Raw genomic sequence first — 25,898 nt, 5'->3', positions numbered from 1 at the left:
ACCTGTGAACATTACCTTATCATGGAGAAAGAAAGAAAAAAGTCCTTGCAGATGTAATTCAGTTAAAGATCTTGAGATAAGGAGATTGTCCTGGATTAACTAGATAGACCCTTATTGCGATAGCATGTATCTTTATTTATTTATTTATTTTTTGGAATATGTATTTTATTTTATTTTTTAAAAATATTTATTTATTATTATTATTTTTTAATTACATTAAAAAATATATATGAGGTCCCATTCAACCCCACCACCCCCGCCCCCCACTCCCCCCACAGCAACACTCTCTCCCATCATCGTGATACATCCATTGCACCTGTTAAGTTCATCTCTGAGCATCACTGCACCCCATAGTCAATGGTCCACATCATAGCCCAGACTCTCTCACGTTCCATCCAGTGGGCCCTGGGGGGATCTACAGTGTCCCGTAATTGTCTGTGAAGCACTATCCAGGACAACTCCATGTCCCAAAAATGCCTCCACATCTCATCTCCTCCTCCCGTTCCCCATACCCAGCAGCCCCCATGGCTACCGTTCCCACACCCATTCCACATTTTCTCTGTGGACATTGGATTGGTTGTGTCCATTGCACACCTATGTCAAGTGAGGGCTTAGATTCCACATGGGTACTGGATGCACTCTTCCCGCTTCTAGTTGTAGACACTCTAGGCTCCATGTTGTGGTGGTTGACCTTCTTCAACTCCATGTTAGCTGAGTGGAGTAAGTCCAATAAGTCAAAGTGTAGGAGCTGAAGTCTGTTGAGGCTCTGGGCCTGGGTGTCATATTATCAGTCCAGAGATTCAAATCCCCTACATATATCTTAAACCCAGCACCAACTACAATTCCAATAAAGTAGCATGCAAGTCTTGTGAAAAGAGATCCCCTCTGAGTCCATTTCCATCACGCAGAAACACCAGCATGTATCTTTATTAGAAGGAGGCAGAGAGATTTTTAGTAGATGCAGAAGGTGATGTGATGATGAAAGCAGGGAGAGAAATCCGAAGATGCTGTGCTGCTGGCTTTGCGGATGGAGGAAGGTGCCACGAGCCAAGGAATGTAGATCTAGAGGCTAGAAAAGTCAGGGAAATGGATTTACCTTAGAACAGTGGTTCTTAACCTTGTTTTGTTCCACAGACCCCTTTGCCAGTCAGGTGAAAACCACAGACCCCTTCCTAGGTCCACACTTGGCAGTCCATGGCTCCTCCCTTTGGTTCCAGTCCCTGCGGCCTGCACTTGCCTCCCTGGCCTCAGGGGGGCAGCAGTGCCTCGCCCGCTGCCACAGCCCCGGGTTACTGCCCCCACCCTTTGCCCTGCACACACCCCAGAAAAGCGCTCCTTCATTAAACCTAATGGCATCTGGTGCCTGCTGGGACCAGATTAACACAAACTCTGTCCGGGGAGCGATGGAGGGCCATAGTGTGGTGGAAGTCCAGAGCTTCAGTTATTTCCATATAGAAAGGTCAGGACTTGGGAATAATTTTTGGGAAGGAAAAATGATTTATTTAAGACCGGCCGGGTTTGGAACTTCTCATTCCAAAATCCGAGCCCTGAACAAGATCTTTGAGTTCCTTTTATACAGAGAGGAAGGGCCAAAGGGTTCTTTGTTTCAGTGCTCAATAGGCTTGAACTAGCATATGTCTTCCACATCCTTGGTACGCTTTCAGCATGGACTTCATACAGTCTGGATAAGCTTTAGCACATTTGGTTTGCATCCCTGAATATTTAAAGTGGATAGAGTTTGCATTGATAGACTGTTTCCTGGGACTGGAGCCGTTGCCATGGTCACCAAGGGCAGGAGGGCAGCCTCTCACTGTCCCACACCCACAGGTCAGGACACAGACAGCTTAGGTGACCTACGAAGAGACAGCAGCCTCCCACCCATAGCCCCCATCAATAGCAGGTTGTGAGCTGGGGAGTGAGATCTGTGTTTCAGGCGCTGGCTCTGGCTGCTGCGTGAAGGGTGGGCTGGGCAGAGTGAGCCGGGGCCCTTGAGATAAACTCTGGCTTTTATCACGTCCACACAGGAATTCCAGGGTGAGTGTGTGTGCAGGGCGGGGGGGCTCTGCAGCAAGCTTTCCCGTACAATTTGGTAGATTGTCTGTGAACATGGCCACAAGGACCCCTCCGTGTGCCCACATCCTTCTGAACTATGAGTTCGCTGCCCCTCCCCTCTGGAGGGGGCATCTGTCCCTCATGCCTTGAATCTGGGATGCCATTGACTTTGCTTTTGCCGAGGGAGGGACTCAGGGCAGGCCGTGGAGCCTCGGACTCGGGAGGCCTGGCAGCCTTGGCTCTCGTCTTTGCCACCCACTCAGCGTCATGCTTGAAGGCCGTCAGTCGGGAGGGTCCCAGGGCCCACGTGGAGAGGCCCAGCTCTTCCGGCTCCTCTGCCGGTCCCAGCCACAGAGCACCCACCAGCCAAATGCAAGCCCCAGAAGAACAACCCGCCAACCGCAGAACGGCGGAAATAACCCTGGTGGTTTCACCCCGCACTTTGGAGGGGCCTGTTACATGGCAGGAGGTAACTGATGGGAGTGGGGCGGGCAGGGTGCTTTTTCACCTCCCTGCTTCCTTCAAGGCCCTGCCCTCATGTCCCTTGCCCCAAGTCTCCCCGCTGGCTGGGAATCTCTGCTCCCTCCTCTGGACCCCTACTGCCTGTCACCCCTGCTTCTCCTGCGACACTTAAGCCATGCTGCCTATAGGATGACAGGCACCTTCTGGAGACACTGTGCCCATTTGCCATCTGACTGCTACCTTACATCATCCCCTAAAGGAGGCAGTGGCTGACATTCTCAGGACATGCTCCCCAAACCAGGGGTCAGTTACTGTAATCGTTCTCAGATGATGAGCTTGAGGTTTGGAGGTAGCGTCGCTTAGCCCAGGGTCGCTGGAAGGGGTGGAGCCAGGATTCAAACCCTAATGGACACATCTCCAAATGCCACCCATGGTGTAGCTCCTCACATGCTCTGCCCTGGAGGGCAAGGCCTCTGCTTCGCTGCTGGGGTGTGAGGGGGATTCGCAAGTGCCAGCTTGCCCAGCCATGCCCTGCCCTTCACTGCCTGCTGCCAAAGAGAAGGCCCTGGAAGGTGGAGAGGGGGGCAGGGGCTACAGGGACACATGTCCCAAACCCAGGAATCCAGACTTCTCATCAGGGCACTCGTGCCCTCTCACCCACCCTGGGGACACTTGCGAGCACACAGACCTCGCATGTGGTTCCATTCCCTGTGCTAGTCTGCCCTGCCTCCTACCAGACGCTTTCCTTCTTCCCCTGAAGGAGAGAGCCAGAGGCATCAGCTGGGGGCTGAGGACCATGAAGTCACCAGTGTGGGCTCCCTGGCCCAGCCTGGCCCACCTTCAGGAGGAGTAAGACACAGCCTGGGGCCAGGAGGAGAGGCGGCCCAACCCATTTATTAAAGTCACATTTGCTGAGGTCCCTTCTAGTGCCAAGGTCAGGGGCTGAGGTTACCAAGGGTGAGTCAGGGGTGAACTCTGGAGTCAGGCCTGAGAATCAGAGGTCATCTTAGCCAGTCAGGTAAACTGAGGCTCAGGGGAAGTTCATGCAGAAACAATCAGTGATGGAGCTCAGTTCTCCTTACCCACCTTCTGGAACCCTCTGGCTGCCACTCTGTAGCCCAAAGGACTCAGAAACTTGAAGATGCCTCGGGAGAGTGCCGGGGACGTAGTGGCCACCCCCTCCTGTCTAGCTTGGGGGAGGAGGGCAGTTGCAGGATGGAGGGACTTGTAGGAGAGGGGTTTGGGGGCTGGTGGGTTCTTTGTGCTGTCACTCAGTGGTAAAGGAAGAAAAACCCAGTCACCGCTCTTTTTCCTCTGCCCATTGAGTGACATCACAAGAGAGGACAGAGACCTAAGAAATCATTCTCGTCCAGCCCTCTCTCCCATTGCACAGGTGAGCAGACGGAGGCCAAGAAGAGAGAGACTTGCAGAGGTTTCACAGCAGGCATGCGGATCACAGATGCCAGAGTCTGGCCTGCTCTCCCACATTGCGGGTCTGACTTGGGACCTGGCATGGGTGGAATTTGCAGGAGTCTGGGGGTGGGGGTGGGGCTGTCTCTGGAGATGGTGTGTTCAACAAATGCCACCAGGAAGCCCTCTCAGATGACAGCAGCTCCAACTGGGCTCTCTAATGCTCTCCACGGCTGCTGGCTCTCCCTCTGTGGACAGCCCGCCTCTGGCTGGAGGCGATCAGCAGAACTCCAGGTGCTGCTCAGTGGGGACGTTGTACTTGAGCTTGTGGGTCTCAAAGAGGTTGCACAGCTCCTTGATGTAGCGCTGGTGCAGCTGATCCACTTCCTCCTTCGAGGGATGCAGCGTCTTCTGCACCTCGATGGGCTTGCCCACTGCAAGGCACAAAAGCGGGCAGCGGCTCAGAGTGGAAACCACCTGGGGCCACACGGGCCCTTGGTGCAGGCACGTACCCCATGGGCATCGCCCCAGGAAAGTGCTCGTACCAAACCCCTTCCACACTCTAGTTTCAGGTGATCAGTTCTAAGAGGTTAGGGCATGACGGCATGGTACTGATAGAACAAGAGCAGCAGCTGACAGTGCCATGTGCTTTACCTGCATTATCTCCTTTAAGCCTTGTGGCGCTCCTGGGGGGATGGAATCTGTTATCATTCCTATTTGGCATGTAAGGCCATGAGGCTCAGAGAGATTAAGTAACTTGCTCAAGGCCACGCAGCCAGGAAAAGCACAGGGAAGGCAGGGCTTAGAGGCTCACCAAGTCTGCTGAACTAACAGGGGTGGAAGGAGACCAAGGGGCCTCTCTCTACAGTGTTAGGCAGAGGAACCTGGTAGGACTCTTAGAAGAAAGCACAGGTCTCCTGACAGCTCAAAGTCCATGCCCACTGCTCACAGGAAATCCCGCAGGCTCGAATTCAGAGCCTACTGACTGCTACAGGACACACAATGTACCCAGGCCTGGACCATCCCTCCCTTCACCCACCTTCTCCAATAAGTGCCTTGAGATCCTTTGGGTCAGAATCAAAAACCCTCCTTCTCTGGCATAATAAATCCTGATTCAAAGCTCAATTTTGCTTTTTCAGAGGCAGTGTTATCTTCTGGAAGTTACTTAACTTCTCTGGGCCTCGGTTTGCTATCAATGATATAATAATCCCTGCCGTGCAGGTGGTTAGGAGAAACCGAGACACTGCATGTAAGTCAGCCAGTGCTGAGCCTAGCACACAGTGGCTCGGTAACCAGCAGGGACTATTGCTCTTTGTGTTACGGTCTTATCCCAGGCTGCCTTGCATTAGGGTTATCTGCCCACGTGTGTGTTTCCCAGGCTAGAAATATATGCTCTTTGAGGACAGAGAGGTGCCTGCCCATCCCCACATCCCCTTGCAGTGCCCAGCCCAAGCCCCTGTCCCTGCAGCCTACCTCCTCCAGCTTGGGTCTTAACTCACCCACGGTGGTGATGGGCCGACGGTAGGGCACGAAGCCAAAGCTGTACTGGAAGACTCCACGGCCGTGGAAGAGTGGGAGGGAGAAGCCCATGACCTGTTGCAGTCGGTTCTGGATCCAGCGCAACCAGGAGCCGGGGAGATTCTTTACCTGGTCATATAGTTCATTCTCCCCAAATGAGAAGATGGGCACCAGAGCTGCCCTGGAGAGAGACAGAAGAGTCAGAGCACGCACGAATCTCCTGAGAAGGCACCTCACTTCCCTCAGGGACACAGCACCCCGGATCTGGGGCGGAGGACAGAGCCCTGGGCTGGAAATGGGAGGTCTGGGTTCTCTCCCCAATCGGCCATAGCCTCGCTCGCTGACCTTTGGCAGGTTTCTGCCCCTCTCAGGACCACGACCTCTCACTGGCACCATGACAGGAAGATCAGAATACCTCAGGTGATGTTTTCCATCTTCCCAAACTTTCCAGAAAAATCTCCCCTACCCCAGCTGGCTCCTATTCCTCAATGAGGCTTACCCCAAGGTAGAACAGCTTTGGAATGGGCCGGACACCTCATTCTCCCTGATCCCAAAGGTCTCAGATCTAGTGTCAGCTTTGGGGAACACGTTCCTTCCCACCCAGTCCCTCTGACCGCCGAGTCTCCTCTAGTGGAAACTTTTCCGGGCATTTGAAAACGGGCCGGTGCATCTCCCACCAAAACAGAATCTGTGCAGTCGCCCCTCCTCAAGGCGGGTACCCGTGCTCCAGCGCGAGCCTGACGAAGCCCTTGCGGTGCCGCAGCAGCAGCGTGTAGGCGCCGGGCCTGGCGTCCAGCGCCTCCTGGGCACCCCCCACCACGATGGCCAGGAGGCTCCCGCCCTCCTTCCTGCTCAGCACGTGCGCGCCGCTCTCCTTGTCTGACGTCACCAGCCCTGGGGGGAGAGGAAGGTGCGGCAGCCTCGGGGTGCAGTTCACCAGCAGTGCCCACGGGGCCCCCTGAGGACAGGCCCGAGCCCTGTCCCTCTCCCCAGCTCTCCCCGAGCGCGCGGCCCCGCGCCGCTGCGGGCGCCGCTCCCCGGGCGCCTCCTTCCTACTGCGCATGCGCGGGGAGCGCGCGGCCCCGCGGGCAGCCGGCCCTGCAGCGCCCCTGCCGGGCCCCAGGCTCACCTCCGCTCATGAGGTAGTCCCTTAGGAAGGGGACGCGGAACCACAAGGGCAGCATCATCAGATGCGGGCGGATGCCAGGGAAGAGCGCCGAGAAGCCCGTGCTCTCCGTGCACAGGTTGAGGAAGGCGCCTGCGACCATGATCCCGTGGGGGTGGATGCCCGCGACGTAGTTCCGGGAGGGGTCCAGCTCCGCGGTCTTGACCAGCTGCAGGGACAAGGCCTGGTGAGCCCGCGCTGGCCCCGGGTGGCCGTCCCTGCCCACCACTGCCCGGCTGTGTGGCCTTAGGCCCATCATCTGTAAAGGTGTGGTATTTGGACCTGTTATGCCCACCGCTCCTGGAATTCCCAAAGCTAAGGCACAGAATATAGTTTGAAGGCACCAAAGGGCTACACCGGGCGCCACCATGCCCAGCGAGGCCCATGGCAACAAAACAATGTAAGAAAACCTGGCATATACGACCTGTGAGGGAAAGGGATGTGGCTCAACCAGGAGGGCTCCAGTCTACCATATAGGAGGTCCAGGGTTCCATGTCCAGGTGAGAGCAAGCTGACCCGCGTGGCAAGCTGGCCCATGCGGAGTGCTGCCCCATGTGGGAATGCCACCCCATGTGGGAGTGCTGCCCCGTGCGGGAGTGCTGCCCTGTGCGAGAGTGCTGCCCTGTGCAGGAGTGCTGCCCCATGCAGGAGTGCCAGCTGACGCAGCAAGATAAAGCAACAAGAGACACAGAGGAGAGAAAATAGGAAGACACAGCAGAAGAGGGAGGTGAGGTGGCACAGGAGAATAATCACCTTTCACCCACTCCAGAAGATCCCAGAATCAGTTCCTGGTACCACTTAAAGAGAAGACAAGCAGACACAGAACACACAGTGAATGGACACAGAGAGCAGACGGGGGGGTGGGGGGATGGCAGGGGGTATAAATAAATACATAAATCTTAAAACAAGAAAAAAAAAACCTGTGAGTGGGAAGAGGATCTGGTTAAGTGATTGAGTTCCCACCTACCACTGACGGGAGGTCCCGGTTGGGTTCCCAGTGCCTCCTAAAGAAGAGGAGCAAGACAGTGATCTGACATGTGGGGCTGACAGGGAGTGCTGACACAACAAGAGAAACAAGGAGGAAAGCATAATGAGAGATAAAAATAGCAGGGAGCAGAAGCGGCTTAAGTGATTTAGGTGCCTCCCTCCCACATGGGAGGTCATGGTTGGGTTCCCGGTGCCTCCTAAAAGAGAAGACCAGCACACAACAAACAGACACAGCAAATGCAAACAAGGGGGTGGGGAGAAATAAATATTAAAAAAAAAAAAAAGACCTGTGAGAACATTGAGAGGCTATATCAGGAGTGGATTCCTGTTGAAAGAGCAGGCGGCCCAGGAGGCTGGCTCCAGTCCTGCTTCCTCCTCCTTGCAATGCAAGTCTCTCACTCTGCGGCCCTCTGCTTCCCCCCAGCCAGGCCCTGCTGCCCTGCCTCCACTCCCTTCCCTGGCCAAGGGGGCTCCAGCACAGCGACGTGCCTGGGTCTGCTCAGGCCTGCAGCATGGAGGGGGTGTGGGGTCCCTGCAGGTGTCATATTATAGATTGTGGGGGGGAGGAGACCTGCCTGTGGTTAGCAGCTTCTAACTGAAGGGGATGGGGTGGGGACGGGACTGAGTTAACAAATGCTGCTCGCGGCAGGTGACCTGACAGGTGGCAGTGTAGCCGAGTCTGCTATGGCCAGTGGTTGTTCGGGGGACCATCCAATCCCCACTCGGCCAGGAACTGTGGAGCCCCCCCTCACAGTGCCCTGTGTTCTGGGAGCCACAGCCAGTTGGAGTTTGAAGAGTCCCCAGGGCTCCTGGCCCAACCCCCATCCCTGGGCAGGAAGCACCCTGATGGCCCGGGCCCTGCAATCTGCTGTCCTTCCCATGATGACTCAGCTTCACCCGCGTGAAAGGTCACTCTGCGGTCAAGCTGCACCTTTCAGCAGGTGATTCCTGGAGGGGCCTGGAGGGGCCTGGAGGGGCCTGGGAGGTAGCAATGGGGCCTGGGTGCCCCACCTAGGCTTCCCAGCCCAAGGCCCACCTGTCCTTGACTGGACTTGGCCTCTGTCCCACTCCCGCAGACCCACTGACCCTTCACAGAAGGGCTGCAGGGCCCAACGCCTCCCCAGATGAGGACAAGCCTCCTCCCCTCATGCACTGGGGGATTTGCTGGGTGTGAAAATATAGACAGAGCAGAGCAATCGCTGGGGATTCTCCCTGGGACAAGTGCTGCCTCAGGAATCTACCTGGTGTGGTTTCTGTAAAAACATAACTTGCTCAGTGCATTGAAACACTTGCTTTTAAGTTCTCATTTTCTGCTAGTAGAAGGGTAATTTTGTACAACCTCCATTTAAGGGAAATTTGTCAGTGTTCATCAAAATTTCTGAAAAACCACAGTTGGCCCTTTTAACCCTGCTGCAGAGGAATGAGCTTACAGAATTTTTCACCCTTGTACAAAATGACATTTATGCAAGTTATTCACTGATGTATCCTTTGTTAATATCAAAAACTTGGGGAGGGGAGCAGATGTGCCTCAACCAGTTGGGCACCCACCTGCCACAGGAGAGGTCCCGGGTTCGGGTCCCAGTGCCTCCTAAAGAAATGAGCAGACGCCCTACCCGCTGCAGCGAGCAGACACCTGAATGTGCAGATGCCACAAGCCAGCCCCGCTGCGGCCTGCGGGGAGCGGATGTGGCTCAGGCCGTTGGGCACGCGCCTTTCATGTGGGAGGTCCCGGCTTCGGTTCCCTGTGCCTCCTGGAGAAGGCAAGCAAACAATGAGCAGACAGAGGAGAGCGCCATCTGGGGAGAGAGGATAAATAAAACAAAAACCCCGGGGGGGAATGGATGTGAGCACTGCTTCCCAATGGGAGTTCCTAGCTTCAGTTCCCGGTGCCTCCTAAAAACAAAAAAAGCAAGGAAACAAACAAAAAAACCAACTCAGGGGAGCCAAGTGGCTCAGTGGTTGAGCACCAGCTTCCCACATACAAGGTCTCAGGTTCAATTCCCAGGCTCAGTACCTCAAAAACACACACACAAAAAAACAAAACAAAAAAACCACACTTGGCATCAAATGCCCATCAACAAGACTTTCTTTTGATAAATTATGTACCACATGGTGGATCATGTGCATAGAGAAGTGTGAACAGCTCTTCCTGTCCTGATACGAGACGAGGAACACAACAGATCAGCAGGTGAAAGAGCAGGGGGCAGAATAGCGTGTGCAGAATGCCACCAACTGGGCACAGGAGGGAAAAATACATCGTCTGCATTTGGACACCCCAAACGCTGCTAGTAGATGCCACCCCTGGAGAAGGGACCTGGAGAGATGGGACATGATGTGGGAGGGAGATTTTGACAGTATATCCTTTTGTCTCTTGTGCATCTCGAACAAGATCGTATTACCAGGTTGAAAAAAATGAACAATGAAAGAATGAGTGAATGCATGAATGAATGAGTGATTACTTCCTTCATAAAGACAACTTTGTGTAGAGAAAAATGCGGTGATGTGAGGGCCTGTGTCCAGGCACGGGTGCCAGCGTTTGTACATGCATCTGCTCACATCCAGGAGTGGGCCCTGGTGGCCCATGACTGCCCCCCGAGCCCCAGTCTGCACCTCCCCGGACGTGTTCTCTGCTGGTGTCTTCTGCACTACCGCCTTCTCTCTGTCCCCTGTGCCCCGGTCTATCATCCCAGCACTGTGAGGGCTCAAGATTAGAGCCCACGTACCAGAAGCACCCATGCAGGCCTGGAACAAGGCAGATGCTCTGGAAAGCTGTGGAGTGAAGGAATGAAGGAATGAGCCTGCAGGTGCATGAGGCCAAGGCAGCCTCCTTGGAAGGAGGTGCCTGCTCCCGTCCTGCTCCGACATGTCACCTGGGCTGCAGGTGAAAGGGCCCTGCTCCAGAGAGGCAGCAGGCCAGGCTCTGCCACTGGCTCACGACGTGGCCTTTGCCAGGCTGCTGCCTCCTCCATGCCTCAGTTTTCTCTCTGTCCCACCAGGACAGTGTAACGCCTCCCTGGCAGGGTCGCAGTTGGGTTTCCAGGGGGATACACAAAGAGGACGGGGAGGTTTACAAACTGTAAAGTGCAGTGTTCTCTGTCTCACCCCCTCGGTTCCATTAGGATAGGGGAGTGTGACTAAGCAAAGATGGGCTGATGTCTGGGGCGCACTCTGACCGGGTGCCTGTGCTGTCACCCTGACTTGGCATCAGGTGAGGGGGCTGAGCCAAGTTAATAGGCTCCGGATGTTGCTGATTTTTTTTTACTAATATACTTCTTATAGCATATTTTAATTGTGCAATTCAGTGATTTCAGAACAACCAAAAGATTGTGCAACCTACACTGCTGTGTAATTCCAGAATGTTTGCAATACCTCAAAAAGAAACCTGTCCCATTAGCAACCACTCCCTGTTCTCCCCTTCTCCCCCAGCCCTGGCAACAACTAATCTAATTTAGGCCTCTATAGATTTGCCTCTTCTGGATATTTCACATAAATGGAATCCTTTGTGATTTTTTGTGCCTGACTTCTTTCACGCAGCATAATGTGTTCAGGGGTCGTCCATGAATCAGCACTTCATTTCTTTTGATGGCTGAATACTATTCCATTGTCTGTATAGACCGCATTTTGTCTGTCTTTTCATCAGCTGACAGACATTTCAGCTATTTCTACCTTCGGCCGCTGTGTGATGCTGCTCAGGTTACTAAGAACGATTCTCCCGGGGGCTGCAGTTTTTAGGATGGGTCGTTCCCTGTGCCTGTGCATGGTGGCCCGATGATTGGAGAGGCCTGGTGTCTCCCTGGCCCAGGTGGCAACTCCTTGTGTGGCTCTGGGCCCGTGTCTGACCTCCTCGGCCTCTGGGGTGAGGTGTTGGCCCTGCCCTCTCCTCCTTCCTCAGCCCTGCCCTCATCTCACAGACACTCTTCCATCAGCTCTGAGATGCACATGTTTTCATATTTAACATTGTGAAATGAAGAGGCGCCTGGCTATTCTAACTGGAAGAATTTTTTCTCACTGGTACATAAAATACTGGTATGTCTTAGCATTGAAGAGATACAGTGCATGCCAGGCCCGGAGATCTAGAAAGCGCAGCAGAGGTGGTGGGCACCACAGCACCTACTACGTGCCAGGCACCTTGCACGCAGCATCGTCCTCCGTCAAGCCTGTGAGGCAGTACGGACGTCGCTGCCCCCATTGCACAGATGAGGAATCTGACACCCAACGGTAATGACCTTGCTCACCCGCTGACCTTGTAAAGAGGCAGGGCCAGGAGGTGGGCCCAGGCAGCCTGGCCCCGTGGGCACAGCCAGCCAGCCCAGCCTTGTGGGAGTCCCCAGGTGAAAGGCAGCGGGGCTTAAAGGCACTTCAAGTAAGGGCACAGTGCCAGGGACGTGACTCATATTGGGAAAACTAAGGTGGCAAAGGGGCAAGGGAGGCGGGTGAGGGCTGGGTGGGCAGAGGCCCAGGTGCAGGGCCCTCAGGCTGCCGTGGAGATTAGCTTTCATTCCAGGTGTGCTGGGAGTCACTGCTGGGCTGGTCCTGCGCCGTGTGGAGGAGGGACTGGGGGTGTCGGCAGAAGAGGAGCCAGTGGAAGAGCTGATGGGGCCAGGGAGGAGGAGCTGAGGAGACCACCCCGCCCTCCAGCAGTGGGTCTCAACAATGGTGACGATGGCCCCCTGCCCCTCAGGGGACATCTGGCAACGTCTGCAGGTGCTTTTGGTTGTCGCACCTCAGGGGCAGTGCTGCTGGTCTCTAGTGGGTAGAGGGCAGGGGTGTGGCCAGGCCTCCACAGCAGAGAGTTATCCGGCCCCAAATGGCAGCTGTGCAGAAGTTGAGAAGCCCTGCTGGAGAGCCGCCTGGCTGGGGGGGGACATGCAAGCCCCCAGTCCCCTCAGGGCAGCCTAGGGCTGCGGGCAGGGGCCTCTGAACCAGCTCCCCCTGCAAAAGGCAGAGGTGGGACTCCTAGGAGGATGGCAGGAGACCGGCCCCAGCTCCCGGGAAGACAGCCCTTCTCCCGCAATGAAGCAGCCGTCTCAGGGAGGGAGCGCCCCGTCCTCGGGGCTGTGTAAGCCGGAGTTCCTGGCCCGGGCAAGCAGCCGGCCAAGAGCCCCTCTGACTCAGGTGGAGACCCCTGTGTGCTGAGAGGAGGCCTGGGCGCTGAGGGGGAGGTGAGGGGCCATCCCAGGTGAGGGTGGTGGGGACAGGGGGGCTCAGGGAGGTGCCCTGCGCTGCCCCAAGCTGGCTCTGACCAGAACTATGGGGACAGCATTTCCTGACAACCAGGGACACACCCCGGGCAGGGCACTGCAGCCTCCTGAGCCTCCTGTGCAGTGTTTGCTCCACGATGATGAAATCTCCCCAGCTCTGCTCAGACCTTCAGCACGAGGGGGCGGAAACTCCTCTGACATGGAGCATTGCCCATTCTCTGCACTAGCTCTTTGGTGGGCCTTCGGGGGCCTTCAGGTGGCTCCAGGCCAGAAGCCGTTTCCTGGTTGGGCCTGAAGTACCACGTCAGGGCTGGTGCATAAAATCCCGTAAGAGCTGGCGGGACGTGGGGTAGGCAGGGGCCGCTCTTTTCACAGAGGACGCAGAGGCTCGTGAATGCTGAAGAGCTCATGGCAGAGCCGGGGCTCGCTGTCTCTTGCTCACCCCAAGATCCCTGCAGGGCCCAAAGGGTCTCCTGGGAGGTGTGCAGGAAGGGGGTCTGCAGGTGGCAGTGCCGCCCCTGCAGGCACCCAGTAGGGACACACAAGGTCAATGTGAAGGGCATCTCGCCCTTTGCCAGCCGCTGGGTGCTACTGCCCACCCTCGGCGGGTGGCGATGCAAGGCGTTGAGGGACACAGTGCGCCCACACAACTGCACATGAGGAATTTGTGCAAACGGAGTCCCCATGCTGGAAAAGGCACTGAGCAGCACCAGTTATGCCAGACCTGTAACTGGCAGTGGCTCCGGGTACAAAGAGAGCCCAGACGCTGTCCTTCAGAGGCCCCTGGCTACCCAAGAGGCTGCCCCCTGCTCTCTGTCACCTGAGGAGTCCAGTTCTATGGCTTGGGTGTCTCGTCCCTGCAAACCTCTCTCGGCCCATGCCCCGGAGCACCTTCTCCTCTAGTCACGGTGAACAGGAGGCTACTGTCAAACCTCCACTGGGACCAGCACCCAGCCCTTTGCCTCGGCTGGGCCCTTCCCAGACCACCTTTCCATGCCCTGCTTTCTGGGTGAGCTCAGGATTGAGCTGGCAGTGGGAGGGGAGACCTAGGAGCTACAGACTCCTCCTGGAGGCCCCAACCTGCTTACGGTTTCCCTTGACTGAACTGGAGGGTTTTTCTCTCCCCCTGGGCCACAGCCTCTCCCTCCCCAAGGAACTCTGACCCTCCAGGCACTTCAGGCTGGGAAGGGAGTTCAGAATCTCAAAGCTCTAGGGTCCTGGGGGGGAACCCGGGACTCTGCCTGTGTCACACCCAGGGCTGAGCTTTTCTCTGCGGGTGAGACCTGGGAGGGGGCCCTGAGAGGAAGCAGATCCAGGGGGCAGGGAAGACTGTCCCTGCCCAGACCCCCAGTTCAGCAACACCCCTGCCCACGGGCTCTGTCCTTCAACATTTACCACTCCCAGGGCCGCGGCCGTCTCTGCCAGCCACCCTCCTGCCCTCACCTGCGCCCTGCCCTTGCCCTTTGCCCCGCAGGCCCTGCAGTTGTTGCTCAGCCTCTGCTGGGCCTTGTCGGGCCCCAGGCCTCTCAGCAGGCGGCCCAGCCGGAGCCCTCCCCTGCTGAGTTTTCATGCCCTGGGCAGGTTTTGATCTTTACCAGACGATTTCCTTCACTCACTCTCCCACTGGCAGTCCCAGCTTTACCAGCTGGGCCCTGACTCCTGGAGGGACAGGAGAGGCTACTCAGGGGGGCAGGTCAGGGCAGCAGGGCTCCAGCCATCAGAGCCTCCCCGAGCCCCCAGCCACACCCCTGCCTCCTCGAGTCCCCACTGGCTCAGGAAAATAACCGAAGCTGCCAGTTTCCTAGGAACCTTCCAGGTGCTTTACTTGCATTGTTGCCTTGAGCCCACACAATCCTATGAGGTATGTGGCATCACCTCCATTTACATGTGAGGAAACAAGCTCAGAGAGACTGTGCAACTCACCCAAGGTCACACAGCTAGTATCCAGCAACTCACCAAGGTCACACAGCTAGTATGCAGCAGACGTGGGATTAGCATCCAGTCTAACTTGAGACCTCACCTTACACCTTTCCTTGCCCTGTTTCCGAGGAGGGGCAACCACCCCTGCCAGGCACCTCTCTCTGTCCCCACTGCCTGCCCATCCTATCCTATCTGGTCAGTAAACCAGCCCTGCCCGGCTGCTTAGAGCCAAGGGTTTGGTCTGTTGGAGTCTGTGAAGGAGCTGAGGGATCGGCTCCCTCAGATTCAACACTCTCCTCCCCTCAGGTGACCCTCAAGCCCGGGGCCAAGTGGCCATCATGGCCAGGAGGTGCCTCAAGCCAGAGAGCCGGAGATTCAAAGGCACTCAGAGCAGTGGAGGTCCAGGCTGCTTACTGGCTACATGGGGAAACTGAGGCTCAGAATGGGGCACACAGCATATCAGAGTCAGGGCTCCTTTCTCTGCACGTTCACCCACAGTCTATGCACAAACTTTAAAACCAGTAAAAGAACTTGCTGTGTGCCTTTGCTCACACCCTTGTCCCTCTCTGGGCATCGGTCTCCTTGTCTGATGGATATGCATGGGGCTAGACGGTCTCTTAAGACCTGTGAGTTTATTACCTTCATGTTCCCAACCTGGGCCCTGAGGTTTGCATCTGTAAAACACATACATGCGTCACGTTCCACGCGTCACAGAGCACCTTCACATCCTGGATGGCCGTCAATCTCACACTGGCCCCACGTGCCCGAGAAGCTGCCCTTCTTCCCAGCCCCACGGCGGTGGAAGTCCAGGCTCCTGCCTGCCAGGCCAGGATTCCCGTGGAGATGTGGGGCCCTTGGGCCCTGCCACCCCTCTCCCCGCCCGGACCAGCCTCAGCACTCACCGCGGTGGGGAAATAGTCCCTCATGTACTTCCACAGGATGCAGCGCCTTATGGCCTCCACGCGCCTGCCCCCCTGCCGCGGCGTGTCTCGGTCCAGGCACCACCAGGCCGCGTACAGCACAGCGCAGAGCCAGAACCTCGTGCACAGGAGGCCTATGAAGGCGGCGACGCAGAGGTGGGCTGGGGAGGGAAGCAGGCAGTCAGTGGTTGGAGGTCCCAGGGAGGCAAGTACGGCTGCCCAGACCACACCGTCCCCACTCGCCCCATGCCAGCAGCTCTGTCTGTCCAGCCCATGGCCCTGGAGGGACGAGAGCAGCTTCCCTTGCCTTCAGGGAGATGGAGGCTTGAGGGGAACCAGCCCTCCTTGTTCCTGGAGCAGGGACTGGAGCCCGGGGGAGCCCAGCTCCAAAGCTCATCCCCCCACCTCCCCAGGCTGCCTCGTTCACTCCAGTCTTCCCCTTTCCCTCCCCCTGCCTCCCTGCAAAAGATTCTGCAATACTTGAAATACTAACACTGCTTTCGCAGGCAGTAAATGCCTATTCATACAGCAGGTGCTCGATAAATGGATGGGGAGTGACTGGCTGGATGAGCTGTTCTACTTTCCATCTTTTGGGACCTCAGACACACAGGAGAGCAGTTTTCTCCCTAACCCTCTGCCCTGTCTTTCCAAAGATAAATCTGGCTCGGTCCCTATTTTAATTAAAGCCCTTCCACAGCTTTCCTGAAACTTCGAGGAGCAGTGCTAGCAGCTGAGCCTGGCATTCCCGCTCCCGCGAGCCGACCCTCTCTCCCCTCCTGCTGCAGTAGAAGTGAATGAAGAATGTATTTTACTCAGTTTGCAAACTAAGCCCCTTACTGGTTTCACAGCTCACGGGATGAAACTTGTGTTTTAACACTGTAAGTCAAGAGGAGTGCACAGAAATGAATGAAGCATGGATTTTGCTGTCTGTGAAAGGAAGCTGCTCAGTGTTCTGATATTCACCGAGCCCCCTCTGCCTCTGAGCTTGTGCTCACGTTTCCTCTGCCTGCACTGTCCTTTCCTGGCGAAGGTGAGCAAGGAAGGGGCCAAGCTCCTGGCTGCCCTGCAGGTCAGGGGTGCAGCACAGCTGGACCCAGGCCCAGTGTGGAATTTCACTCTGCACAAACAATTCTCCCTCCCTTTTTGCAGGCTAATTGTGGCTTCATCTCAGGGCGAGGTGATCTGTAAGGCAGCCACTTGATGCTAATGGAGCATCTTCCCAAGAGAACACTGCTCTCTCCCCAATATTGCCTCCACTCAACACCACATGTCCTCCAAGAAGGCCAACTTCCAGCTGTGTAGTCCATTTGAAAGCAGGGCAGACTGGGATTGCCAATCTTGGCATGCTTCCTGGAGGAGGGGGTGTTTAACTCAGTAAAGGTTCATAAGCCAGAGGATGCAGATTGGAGTTCAGAGATGTTCGCTTTATGTGGAGTGTTGGGAGCGATAAAAAGAATGTATGCCGAACTCAGCGAGAGTCGGTAGCACGGCTGCCAGAGAAGAGCCAACCCTCTCATTTGAGCAAACTATGATTAGCTCCTCACAATATGTCAGGTCCCACATCATGGCAGAACTCAAATCTGCTTTGTCACTTCCTCATTCTTCTTCCCCTTCAGGCCTTTGTTCTCCGTCTTCCCGCCACTGCCCAGATTGACAAGGCAGTGGGCAGGCGCAAGGCAGGTAAACTGAAACCCACCTTATACATCAGTAGTGATCATAGCCAATCCCTAACTTCCACCCCGCCTATTACCCCTCCCCTTCCCAAGAGTATATATCCTTTGTTCCCCTCAATAAAATTTGCAGCTTGATCCTCACCCTGTCTCGCTGTCATTCCTCGCGTCCCCTGCCTCATCACTCCACCAATCAGGGTGCAACCCATCTTTACCTACACTGACATCTGTTTACATTCCCCATCAACCAATAATACTAACAAAATTCCTTTAGGACATCTCTCTTTCGCTCTATGCAACTCCACACGCAATACATCTGATGCCCTCTGCGCAAATCATGGCGCAGTGTTTGTCTGTGGTGGGAATTTCGCTTATACCTTTCTACCTCACAACTGGACAGGAACATGCACTCTTGCTACTCTCTTTCCTGATGTTAGTATCATCAATGGTACTGAACCTGTACCCGTTCCCAGTATGGATTACATTGCCAGTCGATCTAAAAGAGCTGTACAACTTATTCCGCTTTTTGTTACCTTAGGTGTTTCTGGAGCGCTGGCCACTGGCACTGCGGGGCTAGGGCTCTCCCTTACCCAATACACGCAGATATCTAACCAACTAGTCAGTGATGTTCGAGCCTTGTCAAATACTATCAAAGAAATTCAAGACCAAATAGATTCTTTAGCTGATGTAGTATTACAAAATAGAAGGGGATTGGATCTGCTTACCGCAGAGCACGGAGGAATATGCTTAGCTTTACAGGAGCAGTGCTGTTTTTATGTTAATAAATCTGGTATTGTTCGCGATAAGATCAAACGGCTTCAAGAAGATTTAGATAATAGAAGGAGGGAACTGTCTAGTTACCCTTTATGGAGTGGATTCCGAGGAATATTACCATACTTACTCCCTGTATTAGGCCCATTAATAACTATACTTTTAGCAATATCATTTGGACCCTGGGCTGTAAAAAGAATTATTCAGTTAGTTAAGGACCAAGTTGACTCCGCTCTCGGCAAGCCCATTCAAGTGCACTATCATCGACTCCACCTCGCTGATCAAGGTATATCTATGGACCATCCAGACTGTCTCCCCTATGATACCAACTCCCCCCACTAATAAGCTGCTGAGTGCAAGGTACAACACTGCAAGAGACGGTTAGAGGTAAGCACAACCTAGCTGTTCTCTGAGAAGCATGCCTCACTAATTTAGGGGACCCGCTCTGTTCGCAAGGGCCACTGGGCAGGGTGCTTCGATCGCATGCATCGACAGCATCACTGGCCGCTCCGGGAGCTGGGCTGGTTAGCCAATGACGGGCAACTGAACTGACCTAACAGTCAACCTAAGACAGGGACATGGCCTTTCGCTGCCATGCTTCCCAATGACGGGTAAGACTGGTCATGTATGTGAGTGAGCTAAAACGGCTCACCGTGTACAGTTCCGACCTAAGACAGGCACGGTCCCCCCTTTTTTTATTCGCCCTTGTAGCGCAGTTGGTAAAGCCCCCTCTTCACATCGAGAAAATGAGGCCTCTGTTTCCCTCAGTTAGCCATGCAGAAAGTACTGTGCTAATAAAAGAAAAAGGGAGGAGATGTTGGGAGTGATAAAAAGAATGTATGCTGAACTCAGCGAGAGTCGGTAGCACGGCTGCCAGAGAAGAGCCAACCCTCTCATTTGAGCAAACTATGATTAGCTCCTCACAATATGTCAGGTCCCACATCATGGCAGAACTCAAATCTGCTTTGTCACTTCCTCATTCTTCTTCCCCTTCAGGCCTTTGTTCTCCGTCTTCCCGCCACTGCCCAGATTGACAAGGCAGTGGGCAGGCGCAAGGCAGGTAAACTGAAACCCACCTTATACATCAGTAGTGATCATAGCCAATCCCTAACTTCCACCCCGCCTATTACCCCTCCCCTTCCCAAGAGTATATATCCTTTGTTCCCCTCAATAAAATTTGCAGCTTGATCCTCACCCTGTCTCGCTGTCATTCCTCGCGTCTCCTGTCTCATCATTCTCCTCCACGCAAGCCACGAGCCCCAGTTCGCAGCCCCGCTGGCCGGGGCATTCACAGTGGAGCATCTGCGATGTGCCAGGTGCCGCTGGTACAGCAGTGACCAACATGCAGAGGTCCCTGACCTCATGGAGATGACCATCCAGTGCTGTCTTTAGTGCACATCAGTTTTAAATGCTATTGAAAGAGTTACTGAAAATTAAAATGGGGAGTCTGCATGTAAAAACCCAGACATCTTTGGCCTCTTTAAAAATGGGAAGGAATGGCAGCCCCGGGTGGGTGTTCTCACAGGCAGCTCCTTCTGCTCAGCTTCCTTGTGCCTAGGCTGGTGGGTGTCACTGCCCTAGCCTGTCCTAACCTGGGCAGGAGATGTGAGACTCCCTTTTGTTTGTCTGAAATATTCTATAATAAAACTTGTAAAAGATGAAGTTGTGGAACAATGCGAGCAAAATGCAACCATTTGTATGAAAAAGAAAAAGAACATTTGCACATGCCTGGAAGATGGATGGACTCCCATAGTTGGGAGGAAGGACACAGGATGCTGGGGAACAAGGGACAAGGATGAGAGGGACTGGGCTTTTGCCACTTACATTGAAGTTGAATTGTTTTTATTTTTTACATTAAAATATTGAAATGTAAAAAAAGCACAAATCAAGAATCCCACCTAGAGCATCTGTCCCCTCTGGTAAAATAAAAAGTCTGTGCAGGCTCTGGCAGGGAGGAGGCTGGCTGGTCCTGCACCAGCCTATCCAGGGAACTGCAGGTACCTTTGGCTGGCACAGACTGAATAATCGGAAGTCTACAGGGGCAACTGCGGTCATCTTGGACATGCACTGCATAGATTGCTGCCCACACCTGCAGCTCCATCCCCGCCACAGGCAGGGAGGAAGGGGCGTGAAGCTTCATCAGTCTCTCAGGGCAACTACAGTCTAGGCCTGCATGACTTGGATTATTCCACACAGTTGTGACTCTGTTCCTACCTCTGGCAAAGGAGAAAGTTGGGAGAAGCTTCATCAGTCCCTGGGGCAATGAGGGCAGCTTGAGCCTCCACAGTTTATAGCACCAATTACATCCTTGGCTCCAACTGCACAACCAGCAAGGGAGAAAGGGCAGGAAGCCCTAAACTAAAGAGAAAAACTGCACCCAGAATAAATACTCTAGTAAGCCAGATGCCAAGACACCAACAAAAATTACAATCCACACCAAGAAACAGGAAGCTACGGCCCAGTTAAAGGAATAAGATAAACCTCCAGATGACATAAAGGAGTTAAGACAACTAATCACAGATGTTCAAACAAATCTCCTTAATAATTTCAATAAGATGACTAAAGAGATAAAGGATATTAAGAAGATACTGGATGAACACAAAGAAGAATTTGAAAGCAGACAGAGAAAAATAGCAGATTTTATGGGAAAGGTGCAATAAGTGAAATTTTAAAAACACTGGAATCATATAATAGCAGATTTGAGGAGGAAGAAGAAAGGATTAGTGAGCTTGAAGAAATGGCCTCTGAAAGTGAACACACAAAAGAATACATGAGGAAAAAAATGGAAAAAATTGAACAAGTTCTCAAGGAACTAAATGACAGCAAAAGACATGCAAAGAGACAAGTCATGCTTGTCCCAGAAGGAGAAGAGAAGGGAAAAGGGGAAGAAGGAATATTTGAAGAGATAATGGTAGAAAATTTCCCAGCCCCATTGAAGGACATAGATATCCATGTCCATGAAGCACAACATACTCCCACCTGAAAAAAGCTGAATAGATCAACTCCAAGATATACTAATCAGAATGTCAAATGCCAAAGACAAAGAGAGAGTTCTGAGACCGGCAAGAGAAAAGCAATGCATAACATATAACGGCGGGAAGCAGACTTGGCCCAGCAGTTAGAGCATCTGTCTACCACATGGGAGGTCTGTGGTTCAAACCCCAGGCCTCCTTGACCCGTGTGGCACTGGCCCATGCACAGTGCTGATGTGCGCAAAGTGTGCTGGGCACCATGCGCAAGGAGTGCACCCCGTAAGGAGAGCTGCCCAGCACAAAAGAGAAGAGCAGCCTGCCTAAGAATGGCTCCGCCCACATGGAGAGAGGACACAACAAGATGACACAACAAAAAGAAACACAGATTCCCATGCTGCTGACAACAACAAAAGCGGACAAAGAGGATGCAGCAAATAGACACAGAGAACAGACAACCAGGGTGGGGGGTGGGGGAAAAGGGGAGAGAAATAAATAAGTAAAATAAATCCTTAAAAAACAAAATAAAACATATAAGGGCTACCCAATAAATATAAGTGCTGATTTCTCACCAGAAACCATGGTGGCAAGAAGGCAGTGATCTGATATATTTAAGATACTACAAGAGAAAAACTTCCAGCCAAGAATCTTATATCCAGCAAGACTGTCTTTCAAAAATGACGGTGAGATTAGAATATTCACAGGTGAACAGAAACAGAGAATTTCGAAGCAAGAGAACAGATTTTCAGGAAATACTAAAGGGTGTGCTAGAGCCTGAAAAGAAAAGACAGGAGAGAGAGACCTGGAAGAGTCTAGAAATGAAGATTATATCAATAAAGGTAACTAAAAGTGTCAAAAGAGTGGTGAAAAGGAAATAGGACAGATAAAACTCAAATAGTCAGGAATAACGTTAACCAACAATGTAAAGCACTTGTATTCAGAAAACTGCAACTCAGTGTTAAAAGAAATCCAAAAGCCCTAAATAACTGGAAGAACATTCCATGCTCATGGATTGGAAGACTGAATATCATTAATGCCAGTTCTATTCAAGTTGATATACAGATTCAATGCAACCCCAATAAAAATTCCACCAACATTTTTTTAAAAAAATTGAAAACATGATTATCAAATTTACTTGGAAGAGTAAGGGATCCTGAATAGCCAGAAACATCATAAAAAGGAAAAATTAACCCTCATCTCCAGACTTTAAATCATCTTACCTAGCTATAGTGGTAAAAATAGCATAGTACTGGCATAAAGACAGACATATAGACCAATGGAACCAAACTGATGGTTCAGAAACAGACCTTCTCAGGTATGGCCAAGTGATTTCAGATGAGCCTGTCAAAACCACACAGCTCAGGCAGAACAGTCCATTCAGCAAAATGGTGCTGAAAGAACTGGATATCCATGGCCAAAAGACGGAAAGAGGACCCCTGTCTCACACCTTATCCAAAAATTAACTCAAACTGGATAAAAAACCTAAAAATAAAAGCAAGATCCATAAAACTTCTAGAAGAAATTATAGGAAAATATCTCCAAGACCTGGTGGTAGGTGGTGGATTCTTAAAGAAGATAAGAGAAGGGCTAAGATAGACTACTGATGTTTAACGTGTGTAGCTGTTTTAATTAGCTTTTCTGTAAAAGTGTGGAAATGTATAGAGTGGATGGTAACACAGAGTGAGCAAGTTAGTTTATAAATGGCGATGTGGCTGAAAATGGTAGTCTAGGGATGTAAATGCCAATTGACAGATCCTCAAAATCAACTATGTCATGTGTTCCCCTAACTCCCCAAGCCTTCTCCTCCCCAGCGCCTGAATTTGGTGGGGACAGCCGGCCGCGCGGGGGCCGAGACCGCAGCCTGGCCTCCTGCCTCCCTCGCCATCCACCTGCGGTCCCCGGGCCTGGGGGCCTGGGGACGGGATCTTCTGACCGTCTCTTGGACCGGGACACTCCTCCCACCCCACGCCAGCCTCTCCAGACCCGGGTGGGCAAACTTTCTCTTAAAGGGCCAGATAGTAAATATTTTAGACTGCAGCCCAAGAGGGAAATTCGAGGCTATTATTTAGGTACATAAGTAGTCACTTAAAATGTAACTATTTAAAAATATAAGAAACACTGTTGTTTGACCTGGATTTGATCTCTGGTCTGTAATTTGCTGACCCCTGAGCTGGACTGGGACTGCCCCCCACACCCCTTACACGGTGGAGAGCACCAGCAGCCACGGGGGCCTTGAACACACAGATTGGACCTTGTCACTCCCCTGCCTAAAGGCCTACCCAGGCTTCTCTTTGCCCTCGGAAAAAAGGGTGAGGTACAACCCCACACCGGGCACGAGTGGGCCCACAACCCTTTCTTCAGCAGTCGTTCTTCTGGTTCCCAGGCCCAAGGCTGATTTCATCCCTCCATGCCACTCCTGGGAGTCCAGGCTCCTGGGGTAGCAGGGCTAGGCACGTGCCAAGGGCCTGTGGTAGGGTGGTGGGGGAGTGAGCATGCAGACACACTCCTGTTCTCAACAAGGCACAAGCCCAGCTGAGCACGAGGTTCCTTGTCGCCGGTGATCCCAGCAGAGCCACGGGGCTCTGGTCCCCGGTGCCCTTTGTCCCGAGGTGCTCAGGAGCCAGCAGAATTTGCAGGCTGCCCTGGGCGTGGCCCTTGCCTTGCTCTCTCCTCCCACCTCCACGCCCACCTTCTCCCAAGCCCCTCGGCCCCTCTCCCCTTTCCCCGCCTCCTTTGCTTTCCTTTCTTTGGCAGTAGGAGGAGCCCAGGACTCCAGACGGGCAAGTCAGGGCATTTAAGACATTTCAGTTCCCTGCACACCTTGCAATGGGGATAACGGACTGAGGGGTATGAAAAATGTTTACTGGGGAGCGGTTTGAGCACCTGCTTCCCATGTACAAAGTCCCAGGTTCACTACCCAGTACCTCCTTTAAAAAGAAAAAAAATCCTTGAAAAAAAAAAAAGAAGAGTTTACCAACCCCTGGGGCAGTGAAATCCACCAATCAGAAGGGATTCCGGCCTGGCCAGGGCAGGGTTCGCAGGGCCGCTTTGCCAAGGGGAACCCCTTAGCGGCAGGGCGGGGAGGGGGCGGTCAGGGCCAAACCGCAGGGACTGCGTTGGCATCCTGCCTACAGACTGAACACCAGCCCTGGGTGGCGGCCCTGTCACCTGCCATGGGGGACACCGCATCTCGCGTTCCCGGGCCTGCCTCTTCCCAACGCTCACTTTAGGAGCGCAGGAGTTTGGGAATGCGGCCCTCCGCGGTCACACTCGGTGTATTTATCGCGGGAGGGGTGCAGGGGGCGCCCCTCCCCTCCTGTGCCGTCACGGCCCAGGGTCCCGGCCAGGTCTGCGCTGCGCCAAAGCGCGCGTTTCCTTTCGCTTGCCCCGCAGCCCGTGAGGCCGCGACTGCGCCCCCTTCTGCAGGTGACCGAGGGGGGCCTGGGCAGGTCGGGCAGGGGGCTGGCCAGGCCACAGCGGGCGTGTTGCCCAGCCCGAGGCTGCCCCAGTCCCCCCTCCCAGTCCCCCCTTTCCTCCCTGTCCTGTTCTTTCCCCCTTCCTCCCTCTTTCCCACCCGCCTCCAGTCCTAGTTCCCTCCTCTGTTGGGAGGAAGGAAGCCTGTCCCCCCTCTTCCTGCCCCCCCTTAGCCCCCTGAGGCTCCTGGATCTTTTCCACTATCAGCTCTACCCTCCCTCACACCAGCCCGAGGCCCGGGTCTCTGCCCAAGAATCAAGGGACAATCGGCAGCCCAGGGAAGTTAAGTGACCTGCCCAAAGCCATGGCAGCGGCCTCAGCGCCTACCCACCCGGCTCTCCAAGGCTGCTGGGCAGGGGCTTTGGGCACAGCCAAGTCCTCTTCAGGGCGAACCTCTTCCAACAGCAACCTGCGCCCCCGCCTCTGGTCTGTTCCCCCTGCCCCCCAGCCACAGCCATGGTCTCCCACCACCGCACCCCCAGCCCCACCCTGCCCAGCTGCCTTACGCAAGACCAGGAAGGAGAAGACCCACTGCAGGACGGCGAATGTCTGCAGCCTGCGCTCCCACGGCACGGCAAGGGGCGCGAACTCCACCATCCTGGCCCTCTGCCTGGCTCTGGGGCTTCTCGGAGTGCTGCTGGGGCCAGAGCACCCACGGGCTCTGGGTGCTGCCCAAGGATGTGCAAGGCCAGGGTGCCGCGCCGCGCCCAGCCCCAAGGCTCCCTGCCTCTGCCCTGGGAGGGAACTGTTTCTTAGTAGAAACGTTGAATCCCGCCTCCCCTGGAGCCCGGCTGGAGGTGGCAGGAAGCAGAGGTTGTGCAGCCTTTATCAGCGGCAGGGTTGCCTCCACACTGCTTTATCTGCCAGGTGCCCAGGCTCTGGGCGCTCGGATCGTGCCCTTTCTTCCACCTGGACTGCTTGGTTCTGGATCTCATCCCCATCCAACCTGCTCAGTGACCTGGTTCCAGCAATGGTCCGAGGGCCTCCTCCCTCTCCTCATGTCCATGGCTCCTCCCTCCACCGGGCCCTGCTCAGTGGTCCACAATGGCCGCAGGAGCTCCGCTCTGGAATCCCACCTCACTGTGTCTGCCGCCTTCCGCCCCAGTTCTCGGTTCCCGGGCACAGCAAACCTCTGGGAAGTGCCATCTCTATTTGACGTCATCCCTTCTTGGCCTCCCATTCCGTCCTCCCTGCTCCACACTTTCAAATCCACGGTTCTGAGAACCTGCCCTTGACAAGTCCACGAGGACCGCCATATCGCCAAATCCATGCTCAGTTCTCCGATCTCGCCTTGCCCTCTCAGCAGCCTTAGGCAGGTTTGCTCTGGCCTTCCGTGGCACCACTGGGCCCGTGGCTGCCACCCCCTCCTGGCTTCCTTC

General features: G+C 54.2%; 1 protein-coding gene across 1 annotated transcript; it reads right to left on the bottom strand.

Annotated features, from left to right (window-relative positions):
* Nucleotides 1-894: 894 nt before the first annotated feature.
* Nucleotides 895-25,198, bottom strand: LOC101425144 (2-acylglycerol O-acyltransferase 2-like). Its single transcript, XM_058305977.1, has 6 exons — nt 25,026-25,198; nt 15,618-15,796; nt 6,572-6,776; nt 6,162-6,336; nt 5,424-5,623; nt 895-4,358 (listed from the first exon to the last, which is right to left on the bottom strand). The coding sequence occupies exons 1-6, from the start codon at nt 25,114-25,116 to the stop codon at nt 4,204-4,206; spliced, it is 1,005 nt and encodes a 334-aa protein (XP_058161960.1). The 5' UTR covers nt 25,117-25,198; the 3' UTR covers nt 895-4,203.
* Nucleotides 25,199-25,898: the final 700 nt, after the last annotated feature.

Source organism: Dasypus novemcinctus, chromosome 10 (assembly GCF_030445035.2).
Source record: "Dasypus novemcinctus isolate mDasNov1 chromosome 10, mDasNov1.1.hap2, whole genome shotgun sequence".
Classification (NCBI taxonomy): domain Eukaryota; kingdom Metazoa; phylum Chordata; class Mammalia; order Cingulata; family Dasypodidae; genus Dasypus; species Dasypus novemcinctus.
The sequence above is the reverse complement of the archived record's forward strand: the minus strand, read 5'-3'. Positions and strand labels throughout refer to the sequence as shown.